Raw genomic sequence first — 17469 nt, 5'->3', positions numbered from 1 at the left:
ATAAGGACTAACACAAGTATATAAAATTCTGTATATTATATAAATTGAAAGCGTGATGGAATATCTACCAATGTGGGATTGAAAGAAGACTCTCCAGAATGGCAACAACCCAAATTCTCAGTTTTGTAAAATGGCAAACATAAATGGGTCAAAACAAGCAACCTTTTAATTTATTTACAGTATATACTCGAGTATAAGCCGACCCGAGTATAAGCCGACCCCCCCCACCCCCTAATTTTGCCACAAAAACTGGAAAAACTTATTGACTCGAGTATAAGCCTAGGGTGGAAAATGTAGCAGCTACTGGTGAATTTCAAAAATAAAAATAGATGCTCCATACCGTTCATTATGGCCCCATAGATGCTCCATATAAAGCTGTGCCACATATAAGGCTCCATACATTTCATTATGGCCCCATAGATGCTCCACATAAAGCTGTGCCACATATAAGGCTCCATACATTTCATTATGGCCCCATAGATGCTCCACATAAAGCTGTGCCATATATAATGCTCTGCACCGTTGATTATTGCCCTATAGATGCTCCATATAAAGATGTGCAATATAGAATGCTCTGAACCATTCATTATGGCCCCATAGATGCTCCATATAAAGCTGTGCCATATATAATGCTGCTGCAATAAAAAAATAAAAATGACATGCTCACCTCTCTTGCTGCCCGCAGCTCCTCAGCGTCCCGTCTCGGCGTCTCTCCGCACTGACTGTTCAGGCAGAGGGCGGCGCGCACACTAATACGTCATCTCGCCCTCTGACCCGCACAGTCACTGCAAGAGGACGCGGAAGACGGAGCGGCGCCCGGCGGGTGGAACGTGGACAGGTGACTATGAAATACTCACCTGCTCCCGGCGTCCCTGGCTCCTTATCCCAGACAGATGGTCTCCGGGTGCCGCAGCTATTCCTCTGTCAGCGGTCACTGGCACCGCTCATTAGAGGAATGAATATGCGGCTCCACCCCTATGGGAGTGGAGTCCATATTCATAACTTTAATGAGCGGTCCCACGTGACCGCTGAACAGAGGAAGAGATGCGGCACGCGAAGACCATGGGACAGGCAGGGGGAGCACCGGGACTAGGCGAGTATGCAACAGTCCTCTCTCCCCCTCACCTGCCGACCCCACCGCCGATCATGACTCGAGTATAAGCCGAGAGGGGGCACTTTCAGCCCAAAAATTTGGGCTGAAAATCTCGGCTTATACTAGAGTATGTACGGTAATTAAAAATCCTTTGTCATTAAGAGCGGGAATTTTAATTTTGTGTGTTGCTCGTAGCCTAGGTTATGGCCACTGCTGCAGTGTTTCAGCAGTGGCCAGTCTCTTGGGTAATGACCTGAGAACACTGGTGTGCTTCTCGCACCCTTCCAGCTCCGCCAGTGCTGCAGAGGCGAAGATGTGTCCGCTAGAAACATCAGAGTTCAATGTTCGAGCCAGCGGGGCAACCATCTTGCTTGTCACCGTCCAACTCTTGACTATCTCCCTTTAGGCAGGTTGGGGATCGGCGTGCTTCTGATTGAGAACTTTGCATGGCTGCAAGTTCATCACTGAATAACGGGGGGTGCACAGTTTTCTGTGCGGAAGGGACTGCTGCACAAGCTAATAAGCGTTTTAGTGACCGCAACAATCCTGGCCACTTGCTATGCAGAAACACAGGAATGGCCTGGTCGCCATACAGCTGGACATGGAGACCACCCACCCCGTTCATAAAGTACTGATTGCAGGGTTGCCTTCTTTTCTGATAGCTGGCAGTATGGAGCAGTAGATATGTTTTCTGTCCCATGCTCACTGGATGTGTATATTTATCTATGTAGATAAGCACTGCAGGCTTTTAAGGTGTGACTTCCAAAGTGTTTTGCTTAGATAAGACACTGTCATGAAACTGCCCAAAACCGCAGCAATACAAGCTCCTGTATCTTGTGTTTTGTAGATTTTTAGGCCGCGGATGCATACTGGACATGGGATTTCCAGTAATCCCATCCTCTATGCTGTAACGTCTGGCCGCTGCACTGCGTCAAACCCACGGCGGTTCCTGATCATGGGCACATACCCTTAGTCAAGCGTACCAGGTGGGTGTGCAGAATGCCGACACCAAAGGATTGGACGTGTTTGGGTCTGTGTATTAGCGATTGGTGACCGGCAGCCTACAGACTGAGCGACCTGTAGCAGATGCACATAGGCCGCCATAGTTCTCTATTGTTTTATACTTGGCCATTGAATGTTTTTTTTTTTTTTTTCATTGCTTTGAGGAGCAAAATCTAAAAATGTAAGACCTTTTGCACAAATGATTTACATAACAACCTCCTTTGGCGTTATGGAGCCATATGGAGATGGAATGCATGGGGACTATAGGTCCTTATCTCATTCACAGCATTGGAGCCGCATTCACTCACAGCTGAAGACCACATTCGCACAACAATACATGGGGATGTATTCAGAAAACCGCTTTTGCTTGGCGCTCATGATGCAAATTTATTCTCAATTGCAATGCTCGAACATTGCATTTGCTTTTGTAGCAATTTCCCTAAAATGCAGCAAAACAGCAGTTTTGGAAATGTGGAGCAAAAATGCTAATTTTGCAGCAGATAAGTTAAAGGGAATAAGTTCCTCAGTCAAGAACTTCATTCATTTGCTTTAGCTGCGACAAACTTTGTTTCCATCTTGCGAGGTCCTAAAGGTACCGTCACACTAAGCGACGCTGCAGTGATACCGATAACTATGTTGATCGCTGCAGCGTTGCTGTGTGGTCGCTGGAGAGCTGTCACAGACAGCTCTCCAGCGACCAACGATCCCGAAGTCCCCGGGTAACCAGGGTAAACATCGGGTTACTAAGTGCAGGGCCGTGCTTAGTAACCCGATGTTTACCCTGGTTACCGTTGTAAATGTAAAAAAACAAACACTACATACTTACATTCCCGGTGTCTGGCCATGTCCCTCACCGTCAGCTTCCCGCACTGACTGAGCGCCGGCCGTAAAGTACAGCGGTGACGTCACCGCTGTGCTGTGCTTTACGGCTGGCCGGCGCTCACCAGTCAGTGCGGGAAGCTGAAGGCGGGGGACGTGACAGACACCGGGAATGTAGTGTTTGTTTTTTTACATTTACAACGGTAACCAGGGTAAACATCGGGTTACTAAGCACGGCTCTGCGCTTAGTAACCCGATGTTTACCCTGGTTACCACTGAAGACATGGCTGAATCGGCGTCACCCGCCGATTCAGCGGGAGATCCAGCAACAAAATAGTGTTGGACTTTCCCCATCTCCCAGCAGGGGCCTGATCGTTGGTCGCTGTCACACATAACGATTTCGTTAACGATATCGTTGCTACGTCACAAAATGCAACGATATCGTTAACAATATCGTTATGTGTGAAGGTACCTTTAGACCGAAAACTTCTTGATGATTGTACCTGAGCAACTTTGTATAGGCTTGGAAAGGAATTAATCACTTTGTGCGCCATGAGTACACAGGCTTTCATGTGTTTGCATACAAAACAAGATGGTAATCCACTCCAGTGGTCTATTGTGCTCCTCTAGGTCTTTCCTATTGTGTTATATTAACTTGTGTTCAAAAGATGTGTAATGTTTAGCAGTGACTGGCTCCTACTTATCCTATCCTTGTGACTGGACTTTCCTGCCTTTTACAGGGTCTTTTCATTGCATTTTGCTGCTAATGAGTCTGCTGAAATGTGTTTTATGTCAAAAGGTGGACTTGCAGCTTTTTCCCCACAGTTTTGGACCCACACACAGCTTTATAGCAACTCAGTTTTTTTTATTATTTTGCGATCACACAGCTTGGACGAGTGTTTAATCTGTCCATGTACCTGCAAGTATCTGTAGCGATAGAGGTTTGTGATGCAAAACACCGGATCTGCGCAAAACCTTTTATACTTTAGGGATTGGGGATCATTTATTGTCTTGGATATGTTTTCACGTTGCATTTTTTTCTGCAGTTTGTTTTATTTATTTTTTGCAAGTTAAAAGCTACCCAACAAAAGCAGTGAAATTTCAGAAATCTCATGCACACCGATTTTTTTTATTTTTTTATTTTTTCTTGTCCTGACTGAATTGGAAAACTGTAGCATGCCACTACTTTTTTATTTATTTTTATTTTTTTTGCAGAGTTTAATTTTTTTTTCCCCCTCAAGTTTAAACTAAAATGTCACACTAGACGATATCGCTAGCGATCCGTGACGTTGCAGCGTCCTCGCTAGCGATATCGTCCAGTGTGACAGACAGCAGCGACCAGGCCCCTGCTGGGAGATCGCTGGTCGGGGAAGAAAGTCCAGAACTTTATTTCGTCGCTGGACTCCCCGTACACATCGCTGAATCGGCGTGTGTGACACCGATTCAGCGATGTCTTCACTGGTAACCAGGGTAAACATCGGGTAACTAAGCGCAGGGCCGCGCTTAGTAACCCGCTGTTTACCCTGGTTACCAGCGTAAAAAAAACAAACAGTACATACTTACATTCAGCTGTCTGTCCCTTGCCGTCTGGTTCCTGCACTGACTGCTGGCCGTAAAGTGAAAGCAGAGCACAGCCACAGCGGTGAGTCACCGCTGTGTGACTCACCGCTGTGCTGTGCTTTCACTTTCACTTTACGGCCAGCAGTCAGTGCAGGAACCAGACGGCAAGGGACAGACAGCTGAATGTAAGTATGTACTGTTTGTTTTTTTATGCTGGTAACCAGGGTAAACAGCGGGTTACTAAGCGCGGCCCTGCGCTTAGTTACCCGATGTTTACCCTGGTTACCGGGGACCTCGGGATCGTTGGTCGCTGGAGAGCGGTCTGTGTGACAGCTCTCCAGCGACCAAACAGCGACGCTGCAGCGATCCGGATCGTTGTCGGTATCGCTGCAGCGTCGCTAAGTGTGACGGTACCTTGGGGTACCGTCGCACTATAACATTTTGATCGCTACGACGGTACGATTCGTGACGTTCCAGCGATATCGTTACGATATCGCTGTGTCTGACACGCAGCAGCGATCAGGGATCCTGCTGAGAATCGTACGTCGTAGCAGATCGTTTAGAACTTTCTTTCATCGCTGGATCTCCCGCTGTCATCGCTAGATCGGTGTGTGTGACACCGATCTAACGATCTAGCGATGCGATCCAGCGATGCGTTCGCTTGTAACCAGGGTAAACATCGGGTAACTAAGCGCAGGACCGATGTTTACCCTGGTTACAAGCGTTAAACTAAAAAAAAAACAAACAGCACATACTTAAATTCTGGTGTCCGTCAGGTCCCTTGCCGTCTGCTTCCCGCACTGTGACTGCCGGCCGTAAAGTGAAAGCAGAGCACAGCGGCTGTGCTTTCACTTTCACTTTACGGCCGGCAGTCACTGAGTGCGGGAAGCAGACTGCAAGGGACCTGACGGACACCAGAATGTAAGTATGTGCTTTGTTTTTTTTTAGTTTAACGCTTGTAACCAGGGTAAACATCGGGTAACTAAGCGCGGTCCTGCGCTTAGTTACCCGATGTTTACCCTGGTTACCCAGGGACCTCGGCATCTTGGTCGCTGGAGAGCGGTCTGTGTGACAGCTCCCCAGCGACCACACTACGATTTACCTACGATCACGGCCAGGTCATATCGCTGGTCGTGATCGTAGGTAAATCGTATAGTCTGACGGTACCCTTAGTCTCCTCACCTGAGAATGGCTTTTAGGATTAGTACAATTTAATTAAATTTGTGATATCGTAAAGTAAACATTGCCTGAGCAACTCAATGGCCGACCAAAGTGTGAAAGCAATGTCCGCCCTACAAAATGCACTGCCAACATCTTAGATAAACTATTCTCCACCAATTGAACATCTCTTCCCCCCCCCCTCCCACTGTTAAACTTGTAATTGTCGTTTTTTTTTTTTTTTATTAACTCAATTTTTGCTTGGAATAGTCACTTTTTTTTTTTTTTAGTTTTCAGACATGGTGTAAATCTTTTTACACTAAATAAATTGATCAATTTGCCCTTTTCCCCCCAAATGTTGTATGGTGTCATATACAACTTTGATTGGTGGCCTATCACCTTGCATTGTTCATGCTCGTATGGTGGAAACGAAGCTCAACTTTGGGATCCTGAATAACGCGGCAAAAAAGCAACATGTGATCATAGCCTTACATGAGTGCAGAGGGTTTTTTTTAACTCCTAAATGGTCCTGCTAGATTGGTTTTCTGTGGCATAGGAGGGAGAATTGCTGTGCCATAATGTTAGCAACCAACATTTAACTTTCTCTGTTTTATTGCTTCTCAAAGACGTTCAGAGAGAGGGCGGCGTTAGGAAAAGTGTTCTAATAACTCAAAATGTTCGGATTAATGTACTTCTTAGTGTGACACAGGGTAACGTAAGCGCCTTTATGAGGGGGCCGAGGAAGTGATGCAAAGGAAACAAGCGTGGGAATGAGCGGCTCAGAACTCAGGGCAGAGTTTGATGTGGAGAGGTGGGAGAAGAGCCGAGATGGGGGGCAGAGATTTTACTATGTGATGTGTGGGTTAATTACTGGGTATACAAAAAGAGACAGACCAAAACAAAAAGTGTACACACATTACATAAAGAGAAACCGCAGCTGCTGTATGTGTGTGTGTATTTGTGTATGTAAATATATACTTATTAAATATATAACATTTTTATCCGGCCAGCCATTCCTATGACTAGTCGATGAATTGTAAGGCGAGGGTCAAACACGACTTATTGACCCGCCTATAACAGACATAATATTCTGCATCACCTTAGTAGACACATCCTTTCTGTCCCATAGTTGAACCTGCATGACTATTTGCTTTTTAGTCTCCCATCTATTTCCCTGATTTTTCCTTGCAATCTGTAAGTTCTTGTCTTATATGAAGATGCATGTAGGCAGAGACCGGTCAGTCCAGGGCAGCGGCGGGGAGAAGCTGCCGGTGCCCCCTGTCTGACTACTCTCCAGTTCTGCTCAGGTCTTGTGTTTAGTTTTTTCTTTAACAATTACTGGTTTTTGTTGTTTTTTCTCTTGAAGTGAAGATTTTGACTGTTGTATTTTTTTTTTTTTTCCCTTTCCTAGTGCTTGCGCCTCCACCACCCGCGCCACCTCTCCCAATGCCAGCATATACCTTCAAACCGCCGCCAAGGCCAGATTTTGGCACCTCAGGAAGGACTATCAAGCTGCAGGCCAACTTTTTTGAAATGGACATTCCCAAAATAGAGATTTACCATTATGAAATAGATATCAAGCCGGAGAAATGCCCCAGAAGAGTGAACAGGTAAGAAGAATTTTATATGGACAGATGATGGAACTTAAGGCGTCTGTCTTTTCAGAGTACACCCAAAAACTATCTGGCAAGCAAGTATAATATTAGTGTAGCTAAACCAGGCAATCATTGGTGATGATTATCCAGTGGACAAAAAATTGTTGTCAAATACATAAGATGTCCCTCTCCTCCTAGTACTCTCCCATATTTCTCCATCAAGATTATGGTATGGAGTCTGACACATTGAGACCATTGTGCCGCACTCCTATACCAGTGTTTAGGACGGCTCCGCAGTTTTGCACACCCTGTGTTGCCCAGGAAGCTCCAAACCATTGTTTTAATGCTATTCCCATTCCTTTATAGTAATTCCATGCCTTCTAGGAACATCGTTCTGTGATCGATAAAGGTCTTGAACTCCTGATCTCAGTAATTAACCCTGACTTCTTGTTAATCAGCTTTGCACCATATCTGAAAAATGTTAACAACTTATTAAAAATGTTTACGACAACCATGCTGGTGATAAACCTTAGAGAGGTTGGATCGTACTTGCTAACTACTTTGTCCTCTGGATGTAGTCATTTAGTCAGTGCCAGACCCTTACTGTGTATGTCAAGGTGGTTACATTACCTGATGACCCCATGGCCAACATCAGCAGCGTTTATGGAGGCAGACGAGTGTCATTTTACTCTTAAAAGGAATCCTCTAATTGCAGAAACCCCTTTTTAATAACTTTGAAGGGGCGCACCTCAAATGTCGTGTGTATTGACCTTCTGTGCATGTATGATTCTCGTTGGTCTATTTAGGCTTTATTTTAATTTCCTTCTCTCTTTTTCTTTCTCTCCTCAGGGAAATAGTAGAACACATGGTATTGCATTTTAAGGGTCAAATCTTTGGAGATCGAAAGCCTGTGTTTGATGGAAGGAAAAACCTTTACACTGCAATGCCCCTCCCTATTACCAGGGAAAAAGTACGTATATAACATAGCCATAGTGTGTAGGACGAGAACGTTGCATATTTCCACAAGGTTATAGCTAAATTCACTCAATTTATTAGCCGGGTCTCACACATCCAGATTTGCAGATGCAAATTATTCATCTGAATTATGCTGTTAATTTATACCGGACAAGTTTGTGGCTTCTGCACTTTTAACTACTTTTTGCCATGGTATATAGCTCCACACCCACTTTCTCAGGAAGGTGTAATTAAAAGGGGTTGTCCACTACTAAATTTTGTTTAGCAAATTGGCATATGTTGGTCTTAAAGGGCAAATAAGGGGAAAAAAAACCAAAAAGCAAACTTACATACCGATATTCACCTTGTCTGGCCCTATTTCCCATGCATCAGCGGCTCCTGACTAGCTGAAACACATATGTGATGTCACCCCTCCAGAATAGGAAATGAGAGCACTTCCAGGGTGCATGACAATCGGGGGATAGTAGGCGACTGCTTGAAGATCTCGCTCTTTTACTAAATACTAGATGGTGACCCGATTCTAACACATCAGGAATTCTAGAATATGTATGTATATAGCAGCCACATAGTAGTATATAGCACAGGCCACGACATATTCTTGAATGCCTGATGCGTTAATACTGGCCACGCAGTATGGCACAGTGGCCACGCAGTATGGCACAGTGGCCACGCAGTATGGCGCAATGTGGGCACTATATGCGTGGTTAAAAAGACTTTAAATAAAAATAAACATATACTCACCTTCCGTAGGCCCTTTGTAGTCCTGGCGCCTGTGTGCGGTGCACGCGGCAGCTTCCGGTCCCAGGGTTGGTATGAGCGCAGGACCTGTGATGACCTGAGTCACATGACCGTGATGTCATGGCAGGTCCTTCTCGCATAGCATCCTTAGCACTGGAACCTGCCGCTGTCACCTGCTGTCCTCGGCAGTGCAGTCGGAGGGTGAGAATAACCTTTATTTTTAATTATTATTTGTAACATTAGATCTTTTTACTATTGATGCTGCATACACAGCATCAATAGTAAAAAAAAATTGGTCACACAGGGTTAATGGCTGCATTAATGGAGTGCGTTACACCGCGGTCCATTAACGCTGGCATTAACCCTGTGTGAGGGCTGACTGCGGGGAGGAAGGAGCGGCCATTCTGCAAGCAGACTGTGCCCGTCGCTGATTGGTCGTGGGCGTTTTGCCACGACCACGTGGGCGTTTTGCCACGACCAATCAGCGACTTGGATTTCCATGACACAGAGGCCGCGACCAATGAATATCCGTGACAGAAAGGACAGACAGAAAGACGGAAGTGACCCTTAGACAATTATATAGTAGATAGCTGAAGATCTGCCACTTTCTCATTTCTTCTTCTTTTACATAGCAACATACACTGCTCCAAAATATAAAGGGAACACTAAAATCCCACATCCTAGATATCACTGAATTAAATATGCTAGTTTCAAATCTTTTTTTTTCATCACGCAGATACATAGTGGAATATGTTAAGAACAACAAAACATAAAAATGATCAATGTAAATCAAAATTAAAGGGAACCTTTCACCCCCCCCCCCCCAGGCGTTTTTAACTAAAAGAGCCACTTTGTGCAGCAGTAATGCTGCATTCTGACAAGGTGGCTCTTTTAGTTCTGGGTGCTGTAAGTGCCGAAATAATCAGTTTTGTAATTGGTCCTAAATACCTTTTCTTCAGTCAAGGAGGCAGGCCTTTCCCCCTGCTGCAGATGCCACACAGCCGTCACTCAAATCTTCTTGGCGCCGGGCGCCGCCTCCTCGCCGCTGTTTTGAAATGAGCCAGCGCCTGCGCTCTTTTCTCCTGCCCTGGGCAGGCGCAGTGAGCGCTGCCCATCTGTCCTCATATGCAGTCCAGCTGACTGTGCCTGTGCGGACGCCCTGCCTGTGAATCCCAGCCCCGCAGTATGAATAAATAAGACGACAGGGCAGGAGAAAAGAGCGCAGGCGCCGGCTCATTTCAAAACAGGGCTGAGGAGGCGGCGCCAAGAAGATCTGAGTGACGGCTGTGTGGCGTCTGCAGCAGGGGGGAAAGGCCTGCCTCCTTGACTGAAGAAAAGGTATTTAGGACAAATTTACAAAACTGATTATTTCGGCAGTTACAGCTCCCAGAACTAAAAGAGCCACCTTGTCAGAATGCAGCATTACTGCTGCACAAGGTGTGTGTGTGTGTGTGGGGGGGGAGGGTGACAGGTTCCCTTAATATCTCACAGAGGTCTAGATTTGGAATGATACTCAAAATCAAAGGAGAAACTCAAATTCCAGGCTGATCCAGCTTCAGTGGAAATTCATCAAGACCAGTATATGATGCTCAGTAGTGTGTGTGGCCTCCACGTGCCTGTATGACCTCCCTACAACGCCTGGGCATACTCCTTATGAGGCGGCGGATGATCTCCTGAGGGATCTCTTCCCAGACCTGGATTAAAGCATCATTCAACTCCTGGACAATCTATGGTGCAACATGCCGTTGATGGATTGAACGAGACATGATGTCCCAGATGTGCTCTATTGGTTTCAGGTCTGGGGGACGGGCCAGTCCATAGCTTCAATGCCTTCATCTTTCAGGAACTGCTGACACACTTAAGCCACATGAGGTCTAGCATTGTCCTGCATTAGGAGGAACCCAGGGCCAACGGCACCAGCATATGGTCTCACAAGGGGTCTGAGGATCTCATCTCGGTACCCAATGGCAGTCAGGGTATCTCTGGCTAGCACATGGAGGGTTGTACGGTCTTGCAAAGAAATGCCACCCCACACCATTACTCACCTACTGTCAAACCGGTCATGCTGGAGGATGTTTTAGGCACCAGAACGTTCTCCACGGAGTTTCCAGACTCTCGTCACATGTCCACGGTGTGAACCGGCTCTCATCTGTGAAGAGCACAAGGCGCCAAGGTCAAAGCTGCCAATCTTTTGTGTTCACTGGAAAATGCCAGTCGCCCTACACGGTGTTGGGCAGTAAGCTGTCCACCCACTTGTGCAGGTCGGGCCCTCATACCAATCTCATGGAGTCTATTTCTGACAGTTCGAGCAGACACATGGATGTTAGTGGCCTGCTGGCAGTCTTTTTTGCAGGGCTCTGGCAGTGCTCCTCCTGTTCCTCCTTGCACAAAGGAGGAGGTAGCGGTCCTGCTGCTGGGTTGTGGCTCTTCTACGGCCCCCTCCACGTTTCCTGGTGTACTGGCCTGTTTTCTGGTATACTGGCCTGTCTCCTGGTATACAGCTCTGGCAAAAATTGAGAGACCACCACATCAAAACCTTGTCATGGGCAGCCCAATCTCCCAAGACCGGAACCCCATTTAAAAGCTCTGGAATGTAATCAAGAGGATGATGGATAGTCCTAAGCCATCAAACAAAGAACTGCTTACATTTTTGCACCAGAAGCAGTGAGAAAGACTGGTAGAAAGCATGCCAAGACGCATGAAAGCTGTGATTAACAATCATGGTTATTCCACAAAATATTGATTTCTGAACTCTTCCTGAGTTAAAACCTTAGTATTGTTTCTAAATGATTATGAACATGTTTTCTTTGCATTATTTGAGGTGTGAAAGCGCTTGATTTTTTTAATTTTTATTTTTGACCATTTCTCCTTTTCAGAAAAAAAACCCCAAAATTTATTGCTTGGAAATTGGGAGACATGTTGTCAGAAGTTTGTAAACTAAAAGAACAATTTGCATTTTACTCAAAAATATACCTTTTAAAGAGAAAAATCAGACAAAACTGAACATTTTGCAGTGGTCTCTTAATTTTTGCCAGAGCTGTATGTGCTTCATGCTCTGGACACTGTGCTGACACAGCTACCGTTGTTGCCACAGCTCACATTGATGTGCCATCCTGGATGAGCTGCACTACCTGAGTGTCTTCTGTGGGTTGCAGTGCCACTCCTCCTTTATAGGGGTTGTCTTGCTAATTACCGATCATTTCTTCCTGTTGCCTGTTCCATTTGCACAGCAGCAGGAGAAATTGTTCCACAATCAGTGCTGCTTCATAACTGGACAGGTTGATTTCCCAGAAGTGTGATTGACTCGTCGTTACATTGTGGTGTTTTGTTTCCTTTATTATTTTTTTTGAGCAGTGTACTTTTTCTTCTAGGAGTATAATGTGGAAGATACGTGAATAGAAACTGAACAATTTGCTTCTTGTTACACATTACAGGTGGTGGAGTTGGAAGTTACACTGCCGGGAGAAGGAAAGGATCGCATCTTCAAGGTAGCGATCAAATGGATGGCCTGCGTGAGCTTACAAGCGTTACACGATGCACTGTCTGGACGTCTTCCCAGCGTTCCTTTTGAGACTATCCAGGCCTTAGATGTAGTGATGAGACATTTGCCCTCTATGAGGTATGTAGAATATCATCTTTGAGCTCTGTAATAGATGTCATCGATCTTTAACATGCAGTCAGGTATCTCCTCGCCATTTAATTTCCTGACCTTTGCTCTCCTCAGGTACACGCCTGTGGGCCGCTCGTTCTTTACTGCATCCGAAGGATGTGCAAACCCTCTTGGTGGAGGTAGAGAAGTTTGGTTTGGCTTCCATCAGTCTGTAAGACCTTCCCTATGGAAAATGATGCTCAACATAGATGGTAAGTTTTTGATTCTCAGGATGAGATGAAATGAGTGAAATTAAATTTATGGTTATTAGTCCTCTAACCCGGGATGGGGGCTGTTATGTAAAATGCTATGGAGTTCTGGAGGTTTTGTGTTTGAGGGTTTCATGCTTTAACCCCTTCAAGTCGCGGCCCTTTTTTTCATTTTTGCGTTTTCGTTTTTCACTTCCCTCCTTCCCTGAGCCATAACTTTTTTATTTTGCCGTCAATATGGTCATGTGAGGGCTTATTTGTTGCGGGACAAGTTGTACTTTTGAACGACACCATTGGTTTTACCATGTCTTTTACTAGAAAACGGGAAAAAAATTCCAAGTGCGGTGAAATTGCAAAAAAAGTGCAATCCCACACTTGTTTTTTGTTTGGCTTTTTTGCTAGGTTCACTAAATGCTAAAACTAACCTGCCATTATGATTCTCTAGGTCATTACGAGTCCATAGACACCTAACATGACTAGGTTATTTTTTATCTAAGTGGTGAAAAAAAATTCCAAACTTTGCTAAAAAAAAAAAAAAAGTGCCATTTTCCGATACCCAAAGCGTCTCCATTTTTCGTGATCTGGGGTCGGGTGAGGGCTTATTTTTTGCGTGCCGAGCTGATGTTTTTAATGATACCATTTTTGCGCAGATACGCTCTTTTGATCGACCGTTATTGCATTTTAATGCAATGTCGCGGCGACCAAAAAAGCGTAATTCTGGCGTTTCGGATTTTTTTCTCGCTACGCAGTTTAGCGATCAGGTTAATGCATTTTTTTAATTGATAGATCGGGCGATTCTGAACACGGCGATACCAAATATGTGTATGTTTGATTTTTTTTTTTTTTTATTGTTTTATTTAGGATGGGGCGAAAGGGGGGTGATTTAAACTTTTATATTTTTTATATTTTTTTCATATTTTTAAAAACTTTTTTTTTTTTTACTTGTGCCATGCTTCAATAGCCTCCATGGGAGGCTAGAAGCTGGTATAGCCTGATCGGCTCTGCTACATAGCAGCGATCATCAGATCGCTGCTATGTAGCTGAAATGCAGGTGTGCTATGAGCGCCGACCACAGGGGGGCGCTCACAGCAGGCCGGCATCAGTAACCATAGAGGTCTCAAGGACCTCTATGGTTACCTTCCTGATGCATCGCCGACCCCCGATCATGTGACGGGGGTCGGCGATGACGTCATTTCCGGCCGCCCGGCCGGATGCTGTAGTTAAATGCCGCTGTCTGTGTTTGACAGCGGCATTTAACAGGTTAATGGTGGCAGGTGAATAGCGATTTCACCCGCCGCTATTGCGCGCACATGTCAGCTGTACAAAACAGCTGGCATGTCGCGACTTTGATGTGGGCTCACCGCCGGAGCCCACATCAAAGGGGGTGACACGGCATGCGCAGTACTAGTACGGCGCATGTCGTGAAGGGGTTAAAGTTTAGCATCACAATAAACTAGGTTGTCCAACGTTTTGGGGGAACAGTGCCGAGATAAGGACCTACAATGGCAGCCTCAGTGCCTAAATGGCCAAGCTTCATCCACTTTAGTTTTGGTTGAATGCATTAAAAGTGTAAAATGTTATTGACTAATAATGGATGTATTTTTTTCTCTCTAGTGTCTGCAACAGCGTTTTACAAAGCACAGCCAGTAATAGAGTTCATGTGTGAAGTTCTGGACTTCAAGAGCATTGAGGAGCAACAGAAACCTCTGACTGATTCCCAAAGGGTTAAGTTTACCAAAGAAATAAAAGGTACACAGGAGATTGGTGGCTGGAATTGGAATGAATGTCGGTTTTTACAAGAGGTTGCCTTCCTTAAAAAACAGAACTATCCTTGGCTACATTCTGCTTGGGTGATACACACGTTTCCTCTGTATTCATACATGCCGGGCTCTGCCAAGCACGTGGTTTTATCCCCTTCACAGCATATGACGTGTGTATATATATATATATATATATATATATATATATATATATATATATATATATATATATATATATATATATATATATATATATATATATATATATATATATATATATTATATATATATATATATATATACAGTGGGGCAAAAAAGTATTTAGTCAGTCAGCAATAGTGCAAGTTCCACCACTTAAAAAGATGAGAGGCGTCTGTAATTTACATCATAGGTAGACCTCAACTATGGAAGACAAACTGAGAAAAAAAAATCCAGAAAATCACATTGTCTTTTTTTTTAACATTTTATTTGCATATTATGGTGGAAAATAAGTATTTGGTCAGAAACAAAATTTCATCTGAATACTTTGTAATATATCCTTTGTTGGCAATGACAGAGGACAAACGTTTTCTGTAAGTCTTCACAAGGTTGCCACACACTGTTGTTGGTATGTTGGCCCATTTCTCCATGCAGATCTCCTCTAGAGCAGTGATGTTTTTGGCTTTTCGCTTGGCAACACGGACTTTCAACTCCCTCCAAAGGTTTTCTATAGGGTTGAGATCTGGAGACTGGCTAGGCCACTCCAGGACCTTGAAATGCTTCTTACGAAGCCACTCCTTCGTTGCCCTGGCGGTGTGCTTTGGATCATTGTCATGTTGAAAGACCCAGCCACGTTTCATCTTCAATGCCCTTGCTGATGGAAGGAGGTTTGCACTCAAAATCTCACGATACATGGCCCCATTCGTTCTTTCATGTACCCGGATCAGTCGTCCTGGCCCCTTTGCAGAGAAACAGCCCCAAAGCATGATGTTTCCACCACCATGCTTTACAGTAGGTATGGTGTTTGATGGATGCAACTCAGTATTCTTTTTCCTCCAAACACGACAAGTTGTGTTTCTACCAAACAGTTCCAGTTTGGTTTCATCAGACCATAGGACATTCTCCCAAAACTCCTCTGGATCATCCAAATGCTCTCTTGCAAACTTCAGACGGGCCCGGACATGTACTGGCTTAACCAGTGGGACACGTCTGGCACTGCAGGATCTGAGTCCATGGTGGCGTAGTGTGTTACTTATGGTAGGCCTTGTTACATTGGTCCCAGCTCTCTGCAGTTCATTCACTAGGTCCCCCCGCATGGTTCTGGGATTTTTGCTCACCGTTCTTGTGATCATTCTGACCCCACGGGGTGGGATTTTGCGTGGAGCCCCAGATCGAGGGAGATTATCAGTGGTCTTGTATGTCTTCCATTTTCTAATTATTGCTCCCACTGTTGATTTCTTCACTCCAAGCTGGTTGGCTATTGCAGATTCAGTCTTCCCAGCCTGGTGCAGGGCTACAACTTTGTTTCTGGTGTCCTTTGATAGCTCTTTGGTCTTCACCATAGTGTAGTTTGGAGTCAGACTGTTTGAGGGTGTGCACAGGTATCTTTTTATACTGATAACAAGTTTAACCCCTTAGTGACCGAGCCAAATTTTTGAAATCTGACCAGTGTCACTTTATGTGGTAATAACTCTGCAACGCTTCAACAAATCCCAGTGATTTTGAGATTGTTTTTTTCGTGACACATTATACTTTATGATAATGGTAAATTTTGTTCAACATTTTTGGTGTTTATTTATAAAAAATATCAAAAATTTGAGAAAAATGTTAAAAAATTAGCAATTTTCTAAATTTGAATGATTATCCCTTTAATCCAGATAGTCATACAACAGCAAACCATTAATAAATAACATTTCCCACATGTCTGCTTTACATCAGCACCATTTGTAAAATGTTATTTTATTTTGTTAGCATTTTAGGAGGTTTAAAAATGTAGCAGCAATTTTTCATTTTTTCAAAGAAATTTACAAAATTTATTTTTTTAGGGACTTATCCATGTTTTAAGTGACTTTAGGGGTCCCATATATTGGGAAACCCACAAACGTGATACCATTTTAAAAACAGCACCCCTAAACATATTGAAAACTGCTGTCAGGTAGTTTATTAACCCTTCAGGTGCTTTACAGGAATTAATGCAAAGTGGTATGACAGAAATGAAAATGTGCATTTTTACCACCTAAATGTTGCTAACTTCTAAACAGATTACTACAGCAGGCAGACTCTAAGGCCACTATTTGGTCATGAATTGCCATCGCAAACATCAGGACAACAAAATCATGATCTGAGGGCACCAATTGGGATAAAGAAGAAGCCCCCACACTCTGTTAACCATTTATAATGATGTAGTCACTATTGACAGCAGCATCTAAGGGGTTAAACAGATTTAGATGGTGCAAATACTGATCGTGGCTGGTACAGCAAGTTGTCAGCTATAGTGTACAACCGACAGATGCTGGATTGTCATCTGTATGGGGAGGCCATTCTCCTATATCTCAGGTCAGTTAAAAGACGTATTGGCGGTCATTAAGGGGTTAAACAGGTGCCATTACTACAGGTAATGAGTGGAGGAAAGAGGAGACTCTTAAAGAAGAAGTTACAGGTCTGTGAGAGCCAGAAATCTTGATTGTTTGTTTCTGACCAAATACTTATTTTCCACCATAAAATGCAAAAAAAAGTTAAAAAAACAGACAATGTGATTTTCTGGATTTTTTTTTCTCAGTTTGTCTCCCATAGTTGAGGTCTACCTATGATGTAAATTACAGACGCCTCTCATTTTTTTAAGTGGTGGAACTTGCACTATTGCTGACTGACTAAATACTTTTTTGCCCCACTGTATATGTATATATATATATATATATATATATGTGTATGT

General features: G+C 44.1%; 1 protein-coding gene across 2 annotated transcripts in view; it reads left to right on the top strand.

Annotated features, from left to right (window-relative positions):
• The window catches only part of AGO2 (argonaute RISC catalytic component 2), an 87699-nt gene that overhangs the window by 34723 nt on the left and 35507 nt on the right, over positions 1-17469 (top strand). For both annotated transcript variants that reach the window (XM_069731976.1, XM_069731975.1), the window contains exons 2-6: positions 7044-7242; positions 8077-8197; positions 12375-12559; positions 12665-12801; positions 14413-14547. In XM_069731976.1, the coding sequence (XP_069588077.1) occupies positions 7044-7242; positions 8077-8197; positions 12375-12559; positions 12665-12801; positions 14413-14547 (777 nt within the window). The remainder of the gene's footprint in view (positions 1-7043; positions 7243-8076; positions 8198-12374; positions 12560-12664; positions 12802-14412; positions 14548-17469) is intronic.

Source organism: Ranitomeya imitator, chromosome 6, assembly GCF_032444005.1.
Source record: "Ranitomeya imitator isolate aRanImi1 chromosome 6, aRanImi1.pri, whole genome shotgun sequence".
NCBI classification, from domain to species: domain Eukaryota; kingdom Metazoa; phylum Chordata; class Amphibia; order Anura; family Dendrobatidae; genus Ranitomeya; species Ranitomeya imitator.
This window is presented reverse-complemented; position numbering and strand designations above follow the sequence as displayed.